At 44.5% G+C, this 21,924-nt stretch overlaps 1 protein-coding gene across 2 annotated transcripts in view; it reads left to right on the top strand.

Annotated features, from left to right (window-relative positions):
• The first annotated feature begins 1,201 nt into the window (after positions 1-1,201).
• CIP2A (cellular inhibitor of PP2A) overlaps positions 1,202-21,924 on the top strand; it is a 28,188-nt gene continuing 7,465 nt past the window's right edge. The window contains exons 1-16 of one of the 2 annotated variants that reach the window (XM_055701393.1): positions 1,202-1,429; positions 3,501-3,648; positions 4,988-5,100; positions 6,654-6,748; positions 7,395-7,491; positions 8,502-8,624; positions 8,776-8,921; positions 9,626-9,701; positions 10,790-11,017; positions 11,488-11,647; positions 12,704-12,845; positions 13,566-13,665; positions 14,536-14,654; positions 17,611-17,803; positions 21,196-21,270; positions 21,354-21,464. In XM_055701393.1, coding sequence (XP_055557368.1) covers positions 1,328-1,429; positions 3,501-3,648; positions 4,988-5,100; positions 6,654-6,748; positions 7,395-7,491; positions 8,502-8,624; positions 8,776-8,921; positions 9,626-9,701; positions 10,790-11,017; positions 11,488-11,647; positions 12,704-12,845; positions 13,566-13,665; positions 14,536-14,654; positions 17,611-17,803; positions 21,196-21,270; positions 21,354-21,464 — 2,028 coding nt within the window. In that variant the 5' untranslated portion in view covers positions 1,202-1,327. Of the gene's footprint in view, positions 1,430-3,500; positions 3,649-4,987; positions 5,101-6,379; positions 6,404-6,653; positions 6,749-7,394; positions 7,492-8,501; positions 8,625-8,775; positions 8,922-9,625; positions 9,702-10,789; positions 11,018-11,487; positions 11,648-12,703; positions 12,846-13,565; positions 13,666-14,535; positions 14,655-17,610; positions 17,804-21,195; positions 21,271-21,353; positions 21,465-21,924 lie in introns of those variants that run through there. The other variant, XM_027807186.2, reaches the window with a different exon arrangement.

Consider the following 21,924-nt stretch of genomic DNA (forward strand, 5'->3'; position numbering starts at 1 on the left):
GTCACACTGATTTTCCGCCTTAGGAAAAGGCTGAGTGACGAGGAATCTCTAGTTGAGGGATCTCACGCTGCCATGCTTTGGACTAGGATCCACAGTGCCACGGTGGCTGTAGCTCTGGATGCTGCATCTAAACCCAAAATTGCATCCAAGCCCACAGTCCGGTCTCTTCTCAGGCGTCGCCTCTGAGGCAGTCAGCAAAGCACAGAGCCTGCAAAACAACGACCCATGGAAAGGAGGAAGCAAGTGAGCAGAAATTTACATTTCAATTTACATTACACTTCCATTTACAACATGCAGCTGTGATTTACAGGAATACTTGTCAAGGGTGAGAAGACACTTAATTGACTTTTAATGGCCCTTGCTGTGTTGGAGCTGATGGCTGCGCTTGCTGCGTGTCAAGTCCCCGTGCAGCTGCGTGCGGGGCGGCGCTGCGCCGGAGCAGAGCCCAGAGCCAGAGTGCCCCGTGTCCCCGCAGCGGGGCGCCAAGCCGAGGCGGGGGGTGCCGGGGGCGGGGCCGAGCGGCCGCACACCACTAGGGGTCGCTGTGCGCCGCCCGCCGCCGGGGCAGCCCACGGGCCAGCGGGCGGGGCGCGCGGCGCCGGCACCCAGGGCGCGGCCTCTCCCGGCACCTCCCGCGGGGCACGCGGCCCCGGCCCCCGCCGCCTCCGGGCTGCGCCCCGGGGACCCTGCGGGCGGCCCTCCTTGTGCCGCCGCCGCTCAGCACCGCGCCCCCTCGCCCGCTCCCTTCTCTCCTGCCGCCCCTCGGCACTCGCCCCGCGACAGGGCAGGGAGCCGCCGCCAGCAGCCGCCCGGCCCCGCCGCCCCCCAGGCCTCGCCCCGAGCCCAGAGGCACGGGAAAGGCTGCCGGGGCGGCACGGCCAACGCGGGGCTGCGCCCGCGGCTCCCGACCTGCGGCAGCTCCAGCGCCCAGGCTGCCTTCCCGAGCCGGGCGGCTGCGACACTCGGCGCGCCCCGGCCACACGCAGCTCCCCGCGGGAAAAGCCGCATTCCCGGACTCTCCAGCGCCTCGGCCGCAAGGCAGCCCTGGCACCGGGGGCACCCCCCAGACGCCCGTACCGCCGCCCACCGCCCCCCCTTATTCCCGCGGGGCAGAAAGCGGCGCGGCCCCGGCCCCGCCCCCGGCCCCGCCCGCCCGGCTGCTCCCCGCTCCGCCCCCTCACGGCACGGGGCGGTGGCGGCGTCTCCCGTCAGGCCTGGCGGGCGCGCGGCGCTGCCGTCACTGGGCCCCGCCGTCAAAATGGCCGCGGCGGCGGGAGATACGAGTTGGTGTGGTGGTTCGCGTGCCTGAGCGCGTAGCTACGGCGCTATGGATGCCTTGGGCTGCATGAAGGCCTTGCTGCTGGCGGCCACGCAGTACCGAGCCGCCAAGACATCGCATAACGCGGCGCTGCTGCAGCGGAGCCTGGAGGTGAGAGCGGCCCAGGCGCTGGCGCCGCGCCCGGGGATGGCGGGGTGCCTATTGTTTCCCCCTCGGCCTCGGTGGCTCTCGGCGGGGCCCGGCCGCGGCTGGCTCCTTTCCGCCGTCACCGCCGCGGGCGACCGCAGCGCAGGCCCGGGAGCCGCTGTGGCCTCGGGCCGCTCTCCCCGGGGCGCGGCTCGGCGCCTGGGGGCGGAGGAGCTCTCCCGGTGGCGGCTGCCGGGGGAGCTGGGGGCCGAGGGATGCCGCCGGGCAGGGGAGCGCAGCGGGCTGGAGCCGTGTCCCCGGGCCGTTGGCATCCCCTTTGTTATTGGGGTCCGTGGTGTCCCTGTGTGTATTCACCGGGGCGTGCAGTGTCTCGATGTGCACAGAGACCGAGCGTGTAACGAGCCCTCGGAGGGACCTTGCAGGAGAAATCCACGCAGCCGTGGGTGCCCCTGGGCTTGCTGGTCACGGCTCGGAGCTGGGCCGCCACGCCGGGCAGTGGCAGAGGCCAAAGGGAACGAGCACAGCTTATATACGCTTGGCAAGTCCTCGTCGGTGCCCAGAGGTTTCAAGAGTTTCCTTTGGTGTTGTGGGTTCTGCAGATCCACCGCCTGACTGTCCCAGTCGATTCATCTGTTCGGTTCCCTCGGTTCACAGCTCCTCCTGGGATCGTGACCTTCTCCCTGCCTGCTTTAACTCACACACTCCTTCAAGCACACTTAGTCTTTGAACAAGCAATTCCTATTCGCATATACTGACTTTTTCTAGAAGCACCTGCGTTTCTGAGAGCACCTGTGTACACAAATTGGTCATTTATTGTTTCTCTATTCTCGCACTGATTAACTTGACTATGTTTTAAACCAGCCTTGGCTTAGGGCTGTACAAGGGACAAGGCCTGGTTCTGCCAATTACCAGCTTCAGCACTTTCCATTTCTTAATTCAAAATACATTCTCTTTAACAAGCCACTTTTTTCTTCTTCTGTCATTCCCCCTAAATTCTGACCCACAAGGATCGCTTATTTACACAGCTTAAAAATGGAGTTTGAAGGATGACATGGTCTTGTATCTGGAGGTTGCCAGTGTCATGCAACGCATGCTCCAAGGTGTTTGCTGCAAAGGGGTAGGAGGCCTGTCCGCTCCCCTCCAGGGAGGGCCTTGGGGTGGGCATGCTTGCTATGCTGAGAGACTGCCACAGTGACTGAATTCCTCAAGCTGTGAGGTACCTCTCTCAAATAGAGATTTGGTTTTTTAAATGGTAAAACATGACTGTAAGAGTTAGCATTCAGTTTAGCCGCCTTCTCTGTATCCGTTGTAAAGAGGTGTTCCTGGGATACGCAAACCCAACATTGTGTCACTCTATCATGCGAGTGTAACTTGTGTGTACCTGTATAGATTTGCAGGTGTGTCACTTTCAACACCGTCTTATATAGGCTTCTCTGAATTCACGTTCCATTTATTCATCTGAAGCTCAGAGTGCTCCCCGAGCAGCACTACCTGTTACCGCTTACCCGTCCTGCCGCTGCAGGTTCCTCTGGGTTCCTGTCCATGTCTTTAGAAAGCAGGCTGAGCTGAAGGCTGGTTATTAAATGTTTGTGTTGAGCTATCTGTTTTGTTGTTCTTCCAAAATAAATAAACCCTATCTTTTATCTGTGCTTAAAAGGTATGTCAGAAGAGTAACCTGATATCAATTCTGTTCAGTGTGTGAAGAAATACAAAGTGTTGCGCTGCTACAGCTATAAAGTTTAAAAGAATGCTGTTACTATGATTTGCTGTCAGCAAGCAAACAGAAGAAGCCCCAATATGTTATAAACAATCACAGTGGAAACTTGGTACTTTCCAAGAGTAAACGGAACACATCCACAGGAATAAATACCAGAGGTTGTTTGTTGTTTGGTTTTTTTTAAAAAAAAAACAGTACAGTGAATGTGATTGCAAATGTGTTGTTAGAGTGGCACTTACATTCTCAGTTTTTCACATACAGAGAAATCTATCTAATACAACTCTGTGCTTTGGCTTCTGTGTTAAGTACTTTGTTGCAGTTGAGTAATTAAGGCTGTTTCTCTCCTTTCATCTCCAGGTTATCTCTGGACTGAAACTTACACGATTACTTGCTTCAAACCAGATTCTACCAAGTGAATGTCTCAGTTGCCTAGTAGAACTCCTTGAGGACCCTAATACAAACCCATCTCTGACCTTGTCTGTGGTTACTTTGCTATCACAGCTAGGTAAGGTTTGCATCTGAACCTTTATCTTTGGTCTGGGAAAGGGAAGGGAAGACAGGTGCTGATTCTGTGCTATGGGTGATGAACTTCAAAAAAGTGTGAGGTGTGAAAGATGAAGCGTTTTCCATTATAGCAGCATGGTTGGCTGAGCCTCCTGATTGTATGTACAAGGCCAGATAAGATGTTAAATCACCATGAAAAGCATATTTGTAGTCATCGCTGTAAAATGACAATGATTGTGTTTGTCCGAATTTGTTTCCTCACTGGGTAATGTGAGGAATTATTTTCTAGTCCTTGATTTTTGGAGCTTGAAAAGACTACGTTTTTTTAATAATGAAACCTGCCTAGGGGATGCAAAAATAAGGAGAAGCCATGTTACGTCAACAACTGTCATCACCTCAGTTTACCTCTCTCGTTGGAGTGTTTCCTGGATATCAGTTTGGGCTTTCCAATGGACTGGGCCTGTGTGCACCAAGTTTCCAAATAGCTGCAATTACAAAATGGATTCTACTGCCTCTTACTTGTTCCGTGAGATGTGCTTGTTTTTATTCCCCCTGCCCTGCCTTGATTTTACAGAACTGGGACTTCATGGTCTAGGGAACTCTGTGCTAACTACAACCTGCATATGTAGTTACATATAAGGGGAAAAATTATCCCTTCACTGCTTAATTTCTCATCATGTATGAGACTTGAGACCTTTATGATGACCCTTGGTTTATCTTCTCTGATTCTTGAAGTTTTTTAGCCTCTTTGATCTTCCTTTTAGGTTTTTGAAACAGTTGCTGTAAAATTGTATTTGATACTGAAGTTCTTAATTATCTTTTCCAACCTGTTGGGCCTGGAAAACTTGAAGAATTAGTTTTCCAACAGTTTCAACTGATTTGTTGCTTTATCTGTCACCCTTGTTTGCTACATCTTTTCCAGGACTGCCTAAGCAGAACTGGTTGGGGTTTTTTTTATTTACCCATTGCTAGATAACCCTATCAGGGTATCAGTTTTAGTGTACTTGCCCACTATAGCGTGAAGCAAGAAACTGAGATCATTTGGTTTAAAGCCTTTTAAATGCAGGTTTCGAGATCTCAACAGAACTAAAACTTTATAGGTAGGAGGTAGGCCATTCCTTCACTGTCCAAGCATCTTCAGGGAAAGGTATTAGTGTTTCAATTAACTGTAAGTTTAAAAGGTAGACATGCAAGTGCATGGGAGCTGTGATTTATTAGTAGTTAATTGTGAAATACACATGAAAAACTGGTCAAAGACTTTGGCTGCTGATTAGATAGGTAGCTAATACAATTGCTTTTGCTATTAGATATGATTTTTGTTAATAATTCTTGAATTCTAGCTTTAGACAATGAAACTAGAGAAGCTCTTCAGGATACCTACAACCTGACCAGTGTGCTGGCAGGAGTGGTTCATCGAAGTTCTGCTAATCTTAGCGACCCAGTCTTATTACAGGTAACAGGAACTATTGCTTGGTAATATTTGGCTACTGTTACGTAGTATACATTGTACTGTATGCATCTAATAACTCTTTAAAAGCTCTATCTGAAATAATGTGAGGCAAAGATGATCTTAGCTGTGTAATTTATTTGGTGTATGAGGCTAGTACGACAGGATTTTAGCACTGCATAGAGTTCTTTGTATTCTCTCATTATTCTTGCTTGTGCTTCTCAACTCGAAAGAGGAAAAGAAAGAAAAAAAAAAAGAAAAAACCCCACCCAAAATGACAAGGGAACAAAAAATCCCCAGTTTTTGAAATTATTTCAAGAAATCACTCTTGAGAGCTTGTAAGATTATTTTCCAGTTGAGGTATTTACTAACATTAGGAGAAATAACTAACAGAAACCTGGAGATTGTTTTGTCTAATCAATACTTTGGCAGGTAATTGGGAAGGAGTGAAAGGAAAGCTGGCTGGCAGGTTTCATGGAAGGTTTGCAGGGCACGTATGCCTCCTTCCTGCTGGTCAGTGCTATCTGGCAGAAAATGCAAGGGGGCTGTGCTAATGGAAGCTTATTTCTAGAAGCCAAGGGCAGACATCACTGATTATTTTTTTCAAAAACTTTAAGTACGCACATGACATCTCCTAGTCTGACTTAACCAATTTTAACCTGTCCTTTCTGTGTGCTTAACAGGAAAAATTTGTTTACTTTTTAAAATGTGCGCAGGTTTTCTCATGTGTTGTTCCAATCTTTCAGTAAGTACTCACTGCTACCTGTGGTCACATCTCTTCTGGAGAGGGAAAGCAGAAAATGAATTTGCTGTAGTTCTGTTGCCCTTCATCTGTGGAAGATGAGTCAAGCCTCCAGTTAAGAACGCTTTTCTCATGGGTTGCGTATTTCTCAGCACTAGGTGTACCAGAAGACTTGGGGATCCAAATGACTTATCAGTCAGTGGGAAAGATTTTTCAGTTGCCAAACAGATCCGATTGTAAGACCTTTAAGCTCTTACATCAGATATTTACATGGTGAGATTTTGTTTCAGCAGCTATTCTGTGCTGTGATTTTTGTCTTGTTTCAGTAGATTAACTCACTTATGTGCTGAAAGAATGCTGTATAAAGGACTTTAGTACCGTTAGGTCTGTTGGCAGTCTTCACAGCAAATCCATTTTCCTATAGACATACTTTCTGCAAGAGGTTGCAAAGTGCTTTTTGGATTTTGGTGTGACTTTAGGTCATTCAATAGGACAAAGTCCCTTTCTCACTGATAGAATGGAGGACTTGCTGATGAGGCGAAGTGAAGAATTGGATGGGCTAAAAAGGTAACTCCCCTGTCAAAATAAAACCTTATTAATATTTTGGGGCTTTTAAGTAGTGCATCAGTGTGGTAGGACGTTACTCAGTATGCTTGCAGCAGCTCATGCAATTGTTACGTTAACACTACAGAGTCTGAAAATTTATTTGGTTGTGATGCCTTGTTTGTCTTTTCAGTTTAAGCTTTTGTAACTTGTAAGGTTCTTCAGTGAGCTGCTATAGGAAAGACATGTGAACAGCTTTTTTTTATTTCCTCAGAGTATTCAGTTGCTGCAGAGGCTAACCTACAATGTTCCAATCTTTTGTGCTGGTGCCAACATTGATGAATTAATTTCATTTCTAATGCATCATGTGTAAGTGTGTACTCAGTTGTCTTTTATGGGAAATACCTAGCTAAGTTTCTAAACTTTCTGAAGGTCATTACCATACTGCACTAACCTGGTCTCCAAGGTGAACTGTGGCATTTTTTCTCTGACGCTAACAGAAATTTTTCTTGAAAAACCATGTTGTTACAGATTGTCAAATGCAGTGATTGTGGGACTTTGGGTGATTGAATATTAATTGGCCTCTTAGCCCACACACCTGGGAGCGGGGAGCTAACAAAGAGAAAAGCCAGGAGAAAATTCATGCCTGTCATTAGGAGCAGACTTGTATTAATATAAATTCTCTGCACATGTCCTAGTAAGAGGTCAGTGACTACTAAAAGCACCTGCAATAACTGACCTTTGATAGCAGTGATTTCTGATACTGGGTTTTTTTTCAGATGTGCTCTGTTTAAAAACTGCCACACTGTCGGCATTGCAATCTGAATTTTGCTTTGCTTGGAGGAATGGTATCTAACTGGAAAAAAAAAAAAAACAAACAAAACCTGAACAAAAAAAAAAGTCCCCCAGCCACTGCACCTTCCACCCCCTACAATTTCTTGTAATTAAATTCTGGATGTTTTAACAAAAACATGAAACATGTTTATTTAAACTTCTGGACTTTGTTTTTTTTAAGTCAGTCCATTGAAGATGAGTTAACGATACCGTGTTTAGGACTACTGGCAAATCTCTGTCGTCACAACTTATCTGTTCAAACTCAGATAAAATCTTTGGTAAGATTTTGGGTTGTGGCATGACTCTGGCTTGAGGGCAAAAGACTTGACTCTGGGGAATTTTACCTTAGTATTTCTTACGCACTTTTTTTGTGGCAATAATAACCCTGACCTGCTTGTTCTGCAGAGTTGGCAGTTGTTTCTCTCATGTTGGGGAAAGTATCTGGTAGAACAGGAAGTTTCTTTCCTTCTCTTCATTGCTGTGTTGCACTAGATTGTTATGCATTCAGTTTCTGCAACTGTTCTCTGCAAATGAAAGGTGAATTTAAAATCGGTGCATTCTTCCTTAGAAAAACTACATGTTGCTAACATATAACATATGTTAACATAAAAAACATTTGTATGTTAACATATAAATCTGTAATTGGATTTTTGGTAAGCTGCATTAGCTTTGGCCAAGAAAGTGATTTGCCTTTTAAAAGACAAATCAGTAAAATATCACTGATCTTGATGTTGGAGCAGGGCCTTTGAATCCTCAAATAGACACCCATGTGTGACCTGCTCAGTTCCTGTCTCTTCATAAATCAGTGCAAGCATAACTTGCTGCTTAAACTCAGAAATACAAATTCATATACGTGGCAGTGCATGTTTACGTTGGAAGAGAGGTGGGGCGGGGGGGCAGGAGGAACTACTGTCAGATCTGATCACTGAGCAGAGAAAGGATGGGGGTCAATTTTCAGTGGTTATTTTCTATTAGAGACTTCAGCAAAATAACTCACCTTTCTTTAAAATAATGATGGAATTTCTTCCTTGGGTTTGAGGTGGGTTTTTTTGTTTTTCGTTTTTCCTTACACAAATTCAACAGAGAATTTAGTTCATTGACATCAACACTGCTATTGTGCAGTAGCACACTAAAAGAGATTTCCTAGAGAACTTTTATCATTCTAACATATTTCTTGTATTGTTATTCATGACTTGTATGGCTTACCAATATGTACAATCTGTAATTTTGGTGGTTTTATAGAACAGAACAAAATTTATAATGCCTATGTTTCTCCTTTTTGCTTTAGAATAATGTGAAGAGTTTCTATCGTACCTTAATAAGTTTCCTGGCCCATAGTAATTTGACTATGGTTGTGTTTGCACTTTCAGTATTATCAAGCCTTACTTTAAATGAAGAAGTAGGAGAAAAAGTAAGTAATACTTTGAAGCTTGTTCTCTTCTTAAGTTGTAGATAAAACTAGTAGTCACACCAGCCAAATAAAATTTTAATTCCAGTCAGTTTTAATAAGAGACTCAGCAAAGTAAGTATATGCCCATCTATAAGTTTCTTCTTCCTTCCAGCTCTTTCACTCTCGAAATATCCATCAGACGTTTCAGCTAATATTCAATATTGTTGTAAATGGAGATGGAACTCTCACAAGAAAATACTCTGTTGATCTACTCATGGATCTTCTGAAGAACCCCAAGGTTGCAGATTATTTAACCCGGTATGACTTCACTTCCTAAAAGTAGAGAATATTTTTTCTAAGCTCCTATTCCATTTCTTTGCTGTATCCTGTTTGCATTCTGACCCGAACATTGAAAAAAAAATTCCCTAGATGCTTTTTGAGTGTTACTAGTTGATTATAACTGCTGTACCTGAAACTAAAGAATTCCTGTGTTGCTAGTTTCACACAGAAGTGTGAATCAAAATCTGTTTTTTCTTTCTGACTTAAGGAATATTTATTAGTGTGTTCAGTAGTTCTTTGTCTGGACTGTATCAGTAGTCAGACAACCTGATGAGTAGCGAGCTTGCCTTTTACAGGCCTATATTATCTTGAAGTGGAGTAATATGGCTGAAGTTGGAATAGATTTACTGGAGGGTGTTACAGAGTAGTTCTGTGGTAGACCTTGACTAGTGGTTCTGCAAATTCAGCTCCCAGAATTTAGTTGCTGAACGTCAATCTAAATCTAGCAGTAAAAATGAGCTGGAAAATCTTGGCTTATTTTAAGGAATTTACTTTCATTCTTAAAATATTATTTTATAAAGCTTAGTCTATTTTAAATAGAAATTACATCATCAAAGCTATCACTGTACTTGAAGTGTTTGAGGGTAAGGAGAGTAGGGCACTCATATTTGTCACTTGTTATAAATGTCTGAGTGTAGTAAAATTTCAGTTTCTGTTTCTTTTCTCCTCTACGTATTCTGTAGATATGAGCACTTTACCTCATGCCTTGGTCAAGTATTAGATCTTCTCCATGGAAGGGATCCTGATTCATCATCTAAGGTATTTATAATTTTTCAGTTTAAGCCTAAGAGGGAACAACTACTAGTCTAGTTCCCCTTCTGTACTCATAAGTAGGTTCCTTCTGTACGAGGGCTGATAATGAAACACACTGATTTCAGCACTCTTAAATGTCCTATGGTATTCACCAAGGTTATATTCTAGTTACTCAGAAGGTTGTCAGGTTAGATCTGTAATGGTTAGGTTTTTTTGCCAGACTATGTGTGTCTGCTTTCAGGCAACAGGCATAAAGTCAAAAAGCCAACATAAATACCTTTTGTGCTTTGGCTAATAAGAAATGTTTGGATCCATCAGAAACTTCTGTGCATACCACGCTTTACTGGCTAAAACCTAATCTGAATTAATAGTACTCAGACTTTGAACTGATGATCAGGGAACCACAGTGCTAATTTCAAAGACTTAGGAATAAGTTCTCTCATAGCAGTTGAAGAAATTGATGCCACGTTTCGTTAAGCAGTTAACTGTTGTGTTCAGCTTTGTCCCACTACCACCGGATGTAATTGAACCATGTGTCGCTTAAGGCTAAAATGTGAAATTTTGTGAAAATATTAGGGCTAAATACATCTTTGAAATAAATCTTAGGTTTTTCTTATGAATGTTCTTCACATCATAGTAAATAATAAATGCTAATGTTCCTGTGTGTGTGATTTTGTTGTTGGTTTTATTTGGAAAGATGTATTGACAAGGAGCTTGCCAGGGTGCTGCTTTCTTGGCTCTGAGTATGCACTTGTGCATCTGTTCGTGTCAGAATATTTTTCCCTTCGGTAGCTTCCTTCGTTCTGGGTGTATATGCATTTCTACTGCTTATTAGATTGCTAGCCAGTAGTCATGCTGTTTAAAAAAGAAGGGAAAGCAATACACTAAATACTGTCACAATCCTTAACTAGTCTAATGAACTCTGTTTCTGCTGCTGACTTGGCTTTAAAGAAAGCTGTTCTTCAGAAAACTTTAAAGTGCTAAAAGGAGTTGCATGGAACTTGCCTATCTCTTTAGGCTTGTGCTATGGGAGTTGCGATTTCTGTATAAGTACTTGATCTAAAAGCATTTGAACTCTCATTCACTTCACGCAGATCTTAGAGCTGCTGCTTGCCTTCTGTTCCGTGACAGAACTGCGTCATACCCTGCGGCAGGCAATACTGGAACCATCTGGCTTGCCAGTGTCTGGAAGTACCAGATCTCTGACTCGCTCAAAGACTTTTGAACCATCTGTTGCACTGGTCCACTTGTCCAACCAACCATTGGAAGGCTCTGAAGACTGTTCAGTTCTAGCATTGCAACTATTCAAAGAGATTTTTGAGGTACCAAGACTGATAATTGAGTTTAAAGAGCTTCTTAGCAGCTATATTTTAATTGACTTTTAAACAACTATTAGCATATTACTCAAAAAATAGCATGTAAAAATATGCCTGAAACAGAGTTCTTCCTGTTCCAGAATTCCATGCTTTGTAAAACAACTTTTCTTTTAAAGACAGGCTGTATTTTTGAAATATTTCTGTATTGAAAGTTAAGTGGAAGAAAGGACAGTTCATGAAGTCATGAGGTAGACACTAAAGCTATCAAAGAATTGTTTTCTAGGACTTGCAGAAGTGAGGAAGTTCTGTTTTGTGCTCTTTGTTAAGCTTCCCCCTCCAGTGTGAATGCTGATCAGCCTGAAATGGCAAGAGGCTGGGAAAGCTAGAAGACAGGCTGGTGGAGGAAGGGGTAGAGTATCCTTGGCTTCCTTCTGTAGTTTTAAATATTGACATAAAGTAAAATGTCTTTATTACAGGATGCTATTGACAGTGGAAACGGCACCTCAGCCAAACACTTTGTGGATCTTCTGCTGCCTGTTCTTCTTGATCATCTTCAGAGGACAGAACAGATTGTGGATGAACTATTAGTGAAGAAAAAGTGTGAAAGAATGGTCAAGGCTATTAATGTCCTAACAAATATCCTTTCTGTGTGCCTATTGGCAGTTAATTTATTATTCCTCCACCATGATCTCCTCTAAGGTGTTAGAAGAAATGTCTGTCTTGGGTCACTTTAATAGCTTTTAATGACAACAACTGCCCGAATTTTACCTAGGACTGTCATCCCGAAGGACCTTAAGTAGCTTTCTAATTGCTGTGAAATTATTTTATAGTACTGTGGTGCAGGAAAAAATGTGATGGCTATTTGACGTAGAATTATAGAATAATTTAGGCTGGAAAAGACCTTTGAGATTATAAAGTCCAACTGTTAGCCCAGGACTGTGAAGTCCATCACTAAACCATGTCCCTGAGTACCACATCTACACGTTTCTTAAGCACCTCCAGGGATGGTGAGTCTACCACCTCCCTGGGCAGCCTGTTTCCATGCATGACCACCCTTTCAGTATAGAACGTTATAGAACAGTATAGAAGTAATTTGCAGATCAAAAATGAAGATGAGTGTTTTCTGTTGAAACTGCAAGGGTAGTTTGGGTGGCCGTGTTCTTGGTCGGTATTCGCCTGGCTAAGTCAGGTGCAGCTCCCAGCCAAATATGATGCAAATCTAGATCAGCAAAACAAGGAAAAATAACGTGGAATGGTAACAGTTTTGCACTCCTGTTTTAGTCCTTAGTGTTCCCAGGGTCATGTAGTAAGGAGGACATGCCTGCAGGACATAGTCCTGCATCTAAGCTGAGCTCTGTGAGAAATGTCTTTGCTAGCTCACTCCTAGATAACTAATTCTTCTATTAGGAACTGATTGTTCACTGGCTTTTTTTCATCATCTTTCTTAGGCCACTCACTGTATTATGGTTTCCCTTAGCTGTCTGTTTCCAAGTAAGTGCGTGTTTTTTATTGAAAAGGAAGCTTACTTGGCATGTGAGTTAAGCATGGCTTAGCTGGGTTTTAAAAGCATTTTTGGAGGCTCTTGTGCTGCGATACACTTAACTCTTGCATCCTTTATTATTAGAAAATGTTGGGTTTTGGTGCAATACCCAAGTATAGGTATATATTAAGTTTATTCTTAACTTGATCTACTGCTCTGTAGAGATGACCTACTGAAAAAGCATGCCTCAAAGGTACTGACAGCCAGCCAATGCACATCTCTAATAGAACACCAGTTTGCCTGTAGTGGAATTGATACTGCTTTTGGGACAAAAGTAGTGGATTCTAAAATGTGGTGAGCACATGAATTTATCTAAAAAGCTAATTTAGCAAGACTTGTATGAGAGTTGTGATATTGTTCGGATGGTAAGTATATTGTAGTTTAAAGTACCATCTAAATGCACGTAAACAAATTCTGTTTTTAAATAAAACAGTATTTCTATGGCAATAGAAAGTAACGTTGCTAGTCAGTTCAAAGAGTGAAACCAAACATAAGCATTCAGATCTTGTTTTCAGCATAAGCTGGAGATCCACATTGGAGCAGTGACCTTAAATCTCATGCAGTAGTTCAAGCTTACCAGAACTGTTTGACACCTGATTTTTTGTTTTATGCAACCAGAGTTCAAAAATATCACTCATCAATATGGGAGGGAATTGTATTGCACTGAAAATGGAATATACATTCCTTCAGCTCGGTGTCATTAACCTGGATGTGGATATAACCAAGAGTTACATGGCCAAAGACCAGTGAGGTATAATTGGACCTACGATTAAACCCTCCTCACGGTTTTTTTTGGTCTTCACTGTTGCCATCCTTGGCATGCTGGAGAAGTTCAGCAGTGTGCCCAAGGAACATGGTGATCTCTCTTGGTGTTGGCATTGTTGCCTTGCTAGACATATTTAATGTCTTTTTGAAGGTTGGGGTTTTTTTTAATTGACTGAATTTATTTATCAGTGCTGATTTGGCAAATCTCACTGCCTTTTTTCACCTACTTTGCTTTTCTATGTTTGAAAGCAAACTCACTGCTGATATTATTTTGAAAACGCTTGATCTTATGAGCAGACTTAAGCAGGACGTATGTGGTATGGAGGTCAGCTTCTACAAAATGCTACAGGTATGATTTTAAAATTTCTGGTGAAATGTGTCTGTGAAGGGAAGTGTCGCTACACTACAGTAGTTCTAATTCTGGCTGGTTTGCATGGTTATCTCTGAAGTGGTAGAACTTCTAGAAAAATATAGTCCCCTGTGCACAATTCTTTAAAGTTGTTTCATTGTTTATCCTTCTAAGATAAGAGCAGTTTTCTTTTACTCCAATCATTTATTTCAGTTATGCTTGTTAAACCATAGTTTGGCCGCCTGGTAAGAATTATTATTTTAAGAATTCATTAGGTCTGCAATTTAAAGGTAGCAAACCAGGAAAAAGTTATCACAACCATATAATTATTTGTGGGGTTGGTTACTGTTAAATGTATACCTCTAATTTGTGACTTTGCATAGTCAAAACAGTTTCTGCTAATTATTGGTCAGATCCTACCTTAACAATTTACATTGTAGATGGAAAAATAATCCAGACAGTCAGACGCTTCCTGCTGTTTTGGAGGATTTTCTTTCAAGAATGGGAGTTGTGTAATTTAATGGGTAGCAATGAGAGTTTTACAGTCCTCAGGAAATCCTTATAAAACTTAAGCTTCTTACCCTTTATGATGGAATTCAAGCACTTGAAAACTTAAAGGAATTAAGTAGTCTCTTTGCCGGTTACTGGGAAAACACGTTTCTAAATACTCTGAAGTATAAGCTATTTTTAAAAACGCTTCTGTTGAATTCAGGCTGAGAAACTTAGAAGGGCAAACTTTAAGGAGGTAGCTTAAGTTCTGAATAAAACATTTCTGTGTTCGTGGGCCTTGATATTGTGATGTCTGGGTGGTTGTGTTTGTTTTTTTTTTTAACTGTTATCTTGTTTTGACTAAAGTAGTTTCTTTTTTAGGATCAACGCTTGATTATGCCTTTGACATTTGCTTTAACATCAGATGACAGAGAGCAAGTCCAAATGGGGCTTAGAATACTGTTTGAGGCTGCATCCTTACCAGATTTTCCTGCCATAGTGTAAGTTTATTTTTGTGATCGTCTGGTAGGATTTGACATTTTTATGGGCTTAGTGATATTCGTGTTTCTTGGCACGTTACTTTCAATTCATCAGAGACAGAAACTTTAGAAGAATTGTCTTGTTTCTTTATCTGCAGTTAAGAGAGAGTAATGATCTTGGAGGCCAGAGGAAACAGTTCATATGCTGATGGTATTCAATTCACATCGCATTCTAGAGAGCATAGTAGTGACTGACTTCTGTCCCGCAAGGTTTATTTATCTGGCGACTGTGCCTGGAACTTTCTACTTGGAGTGCATCTAATATTCTGACTGTCAGATTTCTCTCTCTACTGAACTTTCAGACATGCCATTTTTCAGTTCCTAAAGCTTTGCTTACCCTTTTGCGGTAACTTCCAAGAAAGAACAGAACAGAATACACAGGCAGATGGCAGTTCAGGTAGTATTTAAGGTGGTCTAAACAGGAGAAAAAATACTGAGGAAACTATTTGATGGAGTCCTTATTTCTATAAATGTAATAAAATAGGAAAAAATGATCATGTATGTAGGATCACAACACTAGACTTCAGGAGAGCAGCTCTTAGCCTTTTTCATGATCTGCTTGGAAGAATCCCATGAGAAATAGCCCTGGTGAGAAGAGGGATTAAGGAGAGTTGGTTGATATTTTTTTTTTTTAAGTTTTTTTCCCCTTCTGCCCAATCCTCTTCACCCCTCCTCCCCAGAGGATCATTTTCTCCAAGGCCTTAATAGTCCATCTCATCCCAAGCAGCAGAAAATTGAACATGGCAGGAAATTTGCAAGGAGCTCCTGACAAATGTTAAATATAAAAAGGAAGCATTCAGGAGGTAGAAGCAGGCACAGGTGACCTGGGAGGAATACAGAGAACCTGTCTCAAGTATACAGGGATGGGATTAGAAAAGCCAGAGCTCACCTGGAGTTGAACCTGGCAACAGATGTGAAGGGCCACAAGGAAGACTTCTACCAGTACTTCAGCAGTAAGACAAAACTAGGAAAAAATGTGTGCCTTTCTGTTGAATGGGGCAGGAGACCTGGTGACAAAGGACATGGAAAAGGTTGACATACTCAATGCCTTGTTCACCTTGGTCTTCAGTGGTATGATTTGCCTTTGGGAGTCCTAGGTCCATGGGAGCAATGGGAAAGGTCTAGAGGAGGGAAGACTTATCCTGGGTGGTGGAGGATCAGGTTATGGAACAGGTGGACAATCTGAAGTCCACAAGACCTGACAGTATGCACCCATGAGTGCTTAGGGAGTTGGCTGGTGTCATTGCAAGGCCACCCCAGGTTACCTTTGAAAAGTCAGGGCAGTTGGGAGATATTCCTGAGGACTAGAAGAAAGCAAATATAACTGCCGTCTTCAAGAATGGCAAAGATGGTCAGTAGCACCCTGGACTGCATGAGGAAGAGTATCGCTGGCAGGTTGAAGGAGGTGATAATTCCCTTCTGCTCAGCCCTGGTGAGACCACTTCTGGAGTGGGGTGTTCAGGTCTGCACTCCCCAGTGCAAGAGGGATGTAAACTCACTAGAGTGAGGGTAGTGAAGTGCCATTAAGGTGATTGAGGAAGGAGCATCTTCCTTCATCAGTCACACAAGATGCGGCTGAGAGAGCCAGGATTGTTTTGTTTTGAGAAGACTTGTGGATTTTATGGATGTGTATAAATGTCTGATGGAGAGGAACAAAGCAGGTGGAGCCTGAGCCTTCTCAGTGGTATCCACTGACAGGAGAAGAGGTAGCCACGAACAGAAATGTAAGAAAAAAAACACCCTTGATTTCTTAGATTTAAAGAAAAAGCCTTTTACTGTAAGGGGGGGTCAAACACTAGGAAAGGTTGCCCAGAGAAGTTGTGCAGTCTTCCTCCTTTGAGACAGTCAGAACTACTGGACGTAGTCGTGGACAGCGTGTTTAGGAGTGTGAGTGCTGAATGGGATGATCTGTAGAAATCCCTTTCAACCTCAGCTTTTCTGTGGTCACATGATTTTGTGGATATAGGAAACATTTTTTTTTTTTTTTTAATGGCCAATAACAAAAAGTCTGGCTGGAAGAATGAAGAATCTGTACAATCCAATATGATTGGAGTTGTGCGATGAAATGGCCAAATAACATGTCTATACATGCAAGTTAAAAATAGGCTTTGTTCACTTAAGCAATTGAGACAGCACTTCAGTGAAGTGGTTGGGATAATTACCAATTAAGGAATTTAACAAGAGGAAAAGATTTTTGACTGGTGCCTCAAAAATCAGCTCTCTTGACTCTCTCTGATTTGGAACATGTCATTCGTAGCTGCCTTGAAAATACCAGCCACAAGTTACATGCAGACACTGGAGTATAGGTATTGTAATTCTGTCTAAGCTTTTATGTTCTCTTCCCTGTCCAAATTTTAACTGATTGCACTCTTATCTGTATACTTAAACTCTGGTTAAAAAGTACAAAATTAAATGTGCTGTACTCAATATAGTATTGTAAAATAGCATCGCAGGCAAAGAAAAACTAAGGTTTATTGGTTGCACTCTGCCTTTTTATGATTCAGTCTTTTTATGACTAATAAAAATTCTCACTAAATGCCTTCTTGATCTTCTTACTTACAAACAGCGGCCTAGTTAGTTTGAATAGTGATGTGGGAAATAACCTGTCTCACAGACTAATAAGAGACAGATGATCTGTTCTCAAGAAGCGCTGAACACGGTGCCCTTTCTGGTGAGGTACTGCATTTGTTTCTAAAGGTTAGCCATGACAGGCTTTCATTTTTTTCTGCTTTCTGTATCTCCGGACAGCTTGGGCACATGTCTGATGCTACATCTTAATGCTGTGTGATAATGCAAATATGACTGTTCTGTAATCTGTTTTCAATGAAAGAGAAGTTAGTTATGGAACTGTTATCTTCAATCCTTGCAATGATATTTGTAGCAGGTTGTTTCATTTATAGCCTTTATGTTTATACAGGCTTGGTGAAAGCATTGCAGCAAATAATGCTTACAGGCAACAAGAAGTGGAGCACGCATCAAAAAGGATCCAAACGCAGTCACCCTTGACCAGCATTTCTTTGGTGAGGTGTTCTTCATCCTGTCCTCCTAGTGACGAATCCACAACTTCAAATATTCAGGAATTAATACAAAAACTTCATTCTGGACTAAAGGTTAGTAGAATTTATATACCCTTGTTAAATACTGACTTTTTTTAACAGAAATTAAAATCCAAGTGTCAGGCTATAGCACATGTGTCAGTTAAGTTCAGTTTAGATTCTTGCCTGTTTAGAACGTGCTCCGCTTAGCAAGCTCCTGAGCAGAATTCAGTGATGTTTCTTTGTACTACATCAGAAGCTGGGCTCCTGAAGATCCCTTTCTCCAGTGGTGTTGCCCACACTCATCTGACATCTGTCTGCACATCTGACAGCTATAGTCTCAACAGCTTAGACATGCTGGGACACGTATGAGTGTCCTCCTCCCCCTGCTCCCCGAGAAATAACCTGTGATAAAATACAGATGATATGCTGCTTTAGAAGAGTATGGTGCAACGCTTGTATGCCTAAACATGCATACAAGCATTTTGCTTTTCTTGCCTGTAGCTGACTGTTTCACATCCGCAGTTCAATTTTTGTGGCCTTTTTGGAAAGGCACTGTTACTACTTCAGAAAAAAGTTTTTGTTTCCCTCTGCAGCAACATGCGTTGTGAATGAGACACTCCTAACAGGGACCACAGACAGTGTGCTGTTTTGTGGGCCATGCTATCAGATGCTGAATATATTTCCTCTTTCTCTTTTCTGTTCAAAGCAAGTTAGTAGCTTTGTAGCTGCTTTAGACTGAGTGATGGATGATTACTTCTGTTTTCTTCTGGCTTAAAAGAACTGTATGCAAATTGGGAAAATGAACAAAGTGCCTGTTAACAGCTTGAGATCATAGAATCATGCAGGTTGGAAAAGACCCTTGAGATGCAGTCTAACTGTAAACCTGACACTGCCAAGCCCACCCTTGAGCCGTGTCGGAGTGCCGTGGCTGCATGGCTTTTAAAGACCCATGGGGATGGTGACTTGGCCATGTCCCTGGGCAGCCTGTGCCAGTACTTGACAACCCTTCTGGGGAAGAAAATTCTCCTAATATCCAATGTAAATGTCCCCTGGCACAACCTGAGGCTGTTTCCTCCTGTCCTGCTGCTTCTTTACTTGGGAGAAGAGACTGACCACCACCTGCCTACCGCTGCCTTTCAGGTAGCTGTAGGGAGTGATAAGATCCCTCTGGGCTGAGCACCCCCAGCTGCCCCCCCTTCCCCCCCAGCCGTGTGCCCCAGCCCCTTCCCCAGCCCCCTGCCCGGCTCTGGACACGCTCCAGCCCCCCTACGTCCCTCTGGGCCTGAGGGGCCCGAAACTGAACCCAGGGCTCGAGGTGCGGCCCCGCCAGCGCCGAGCACAGGGGCACGGGCACTGCCCTGGCCCTGCTGGCCACACCGTTTCAGATCCGAGCCAGGGTGCTGTTGGCCTCCTGGGCCACCTGGGCACACTGGGGGCTCATGTCCAGCCGGCTGCTGACCAGCACCCCCGGGCCCTTTCCATGGGGCAGCTTTGAGCCGCTCTGCCCCCAGCCCGCAGCGCTGTGGGGCTGCTGTGACCCACGGGCAGGACCCGGCACTTGGCCATGTTGAACCTCACACAACTGGCCTTGGTCCATCCGCCCAGCCTGCCCAGACCCCCCGCAGAGCCTCCTGCCCCCAGCACGTCAGCACTCCCCCCAGCCTGGTGCCAGCTGCTACAGTTCAGAGGTTAAAGATGTCTCGAACACCGCTCCGGGAATGCGGCTTTTCCCGCGGGGAGCTGCGTGTGGCCGGGGCGCGCCGAGTGTCGCAGCCGCCCGGCTCGGGAAGGCAGCCTGGGCGCTGGAGCTGCCGCAGGTCGGGAGCCGCGGGCGCAGCCCCGCGTTGGCCGTGCCGCCCCGGCAGCCTTTCCCGTGCCTCTGGGCTCGGGGCGAGGCCTGGGGGGCGGCGGGGCCGGGCGGCTGCTGGCGGCGGCTCCCTGCCCTGTCGCGGGGCGAGTGCCGAGGGGCGGCAGGAGAGAAGGGAGCGGGCGAGGGGGCGCGGTGCTGAGCGGCGGCGGCACAAGGAGGGCCGCCCGCAGGGTCCCCGGGGCGCAGCCCGGAGGCGGCGGGGGCCGGGGCCGCGTGCCCCGCGGGAGGTGCCGGGAGAGGCCGCGCCCTGGGTGCCGGCGCCGCGCGCCCCGCCCGCTGGCCCGTGGGCTGCCCGGGCGGCGCACAGCGACCCCTAGTGGTGTGCGGCCGCTCGGCCCCGCCCCCGGCGCCCCCCGCCTCGGCTTGGCGCCCCGCTGCGGGGACGCGGGGCACTCTGCGCCAGCGCCCCCCGCTCCTTGTCGGAGCTGACAAGAACGACCCTCGCCGAGGGACCGGCTCCGCTCCGCCGCTGCAGCGATCGGGCAAACGGCCCCAGCAGCCGGCGCTGCTTCGCTGCGGGCGCTGCCGCCGCCTTCTCCCCCCGCGCCTGGTTGCCGGGGCCGCCCCGCAGCGCTGCCCGTGCCCAGTGCGCAGCAGCCGCGGCGCCAGGCTGTGCTGCTGCCGTTTTTCAAGGGAGAAAGCTATCTAGGAATTGAGCCAATCTTTTCTTAGACCTTCCAATTAGTAGACTTTTCCTTTAAAAATCAATAGACACATTAACTTAAAATATCCAGTACTCCATCTCTGTGCGTTCCATGTGTTGTGTGAAGCTCAAATGTATGTAAAAATAATACTTAAAAAAAAAACACTCAGAAAATACTTTTAATAGTATTACCATACAAAAAGAGTGAAGGGAAGTTCTAGAAGCATTTCTTACAGTAGTAGTATCTAAAAGGACATAGAGCTGGCAAGTTTGCAAGCAGAAAAAGAAACTTGTTTCCTACTTTAGGGACAGGAAAATGAGAACTGGAGCTATGTGGGGGCTGCTGCAAATACGCCAAAAAAAATCTTATCTAATGGGTCAAAATGGTGCAGAGACGGTAGCTTCTCCGTAGGTGGGATGGCTTGCATATATCACCAGCTGTTCAAAACTGCTGTTATAGTAGTATTGCCTTAAGAAAAAACATCTCAAAACAAGTAGCAGTCTCACTTGGCATTTATTTTAATAAACACTTCAGAGTTGTTGTGTGGTATATGGTAAATTTCCTTTAGCAAGTCAGTGGGCTAACATAGTAAGTCTGTTCTGGATACTGTCCTTTAAGAACAACTTTCCTGGGCCTTTTGTGATAATCTGTGTGTTGAGAAGGCTATGGCATATGAATAAGGATTTTTAGCCACGTGTATTTTGTGCTGTAATTATTTGGACGTATTACTTCAGGTTTCCTATGAGGGGACTGCTAATTCTCCAGCAAAGATTAGACCAAGGGGAATCATTTTAGAGTGTGATGTTACTCTTTCGCAGTGCTGGACTGATAGTCTGAACTGAAAAGCTAGTGGACAGGTAGGATTCACAGAACTGAGCTTTTTAGGCACATGTTACCTGGCTAAGTAAATACAAATTTAGGGTAGCAGTAATTGGAAACTCCTTTCACAGATGAAGGAGCCGTTCCCCGATATGAGGATATCTGATATAATGGATGTCTACGAGCAGAAGCTGTCAACATTAGCAGTGAGTACAGCCTAACATGTATGGGTACGTTGCTGTCTGTGCATTCAGAAAGCATTCATGACAAATGTTCTTCTTGCGTGCAGTCTAAAGAAACAAGGCTGCAAGACCTTTTGGAAGCCAAGGCAGCAGCTCTGGCTCAGGCTGATAGGCTGATGGCTCAGTACCGATGTCAGAGAGCCCAGGCTGAGACCGAGGTAAGGAGCTTCCTTCTGGGACCCAGGTGGGACTAAGAGTTATGTGGGTAGCTTTACCTATGATTGCATGCGTTGGAACTCTATGCTGCTTAGCTGTAAGCTACACTTGCAAGTTAGGACAGTCTTAATTTTCACCATAAACATCCTGGCTTCTTCTGGATTGTTTGGAACAGTTTTCTTCTAATGTCTGTTTCCCTTGTGGGAAGTTTACAAAAGTAACCTCCTGTAGTGATAATTGTTAGTCAGCCATAAGTGTTAATTTAATGGTAGTAATCTTGAAAATAAAGCCACTATTCTATATAGAATTTGCTGGTATAGGAAAACTGTTGCCTGTTTGTACCTTTTAATAACTTGTCAAAGATGAAATTTCAAACAAAGGTTGCTTCTGTGCAGTATATATTTGAGGTATGCATTGAAAACTCAGAATCATTTCTATTCTTTAAATGTTACAATGAAGATT

Source organism: Falco cherrug, chromosome 2, assembly GCF_023634085.1.
Source record: "Falco cherrug isolate bFalChe1 chromosome 2, bFalChe1.pri, whole genome shotgun sequence".
Classification (NCBI taxonomy): domain Eukaryota; kingdom Metazoa; phylum Chordata; class Aves; order Falconiformes; family Falconidae; genus Falco; species Falco cherrug.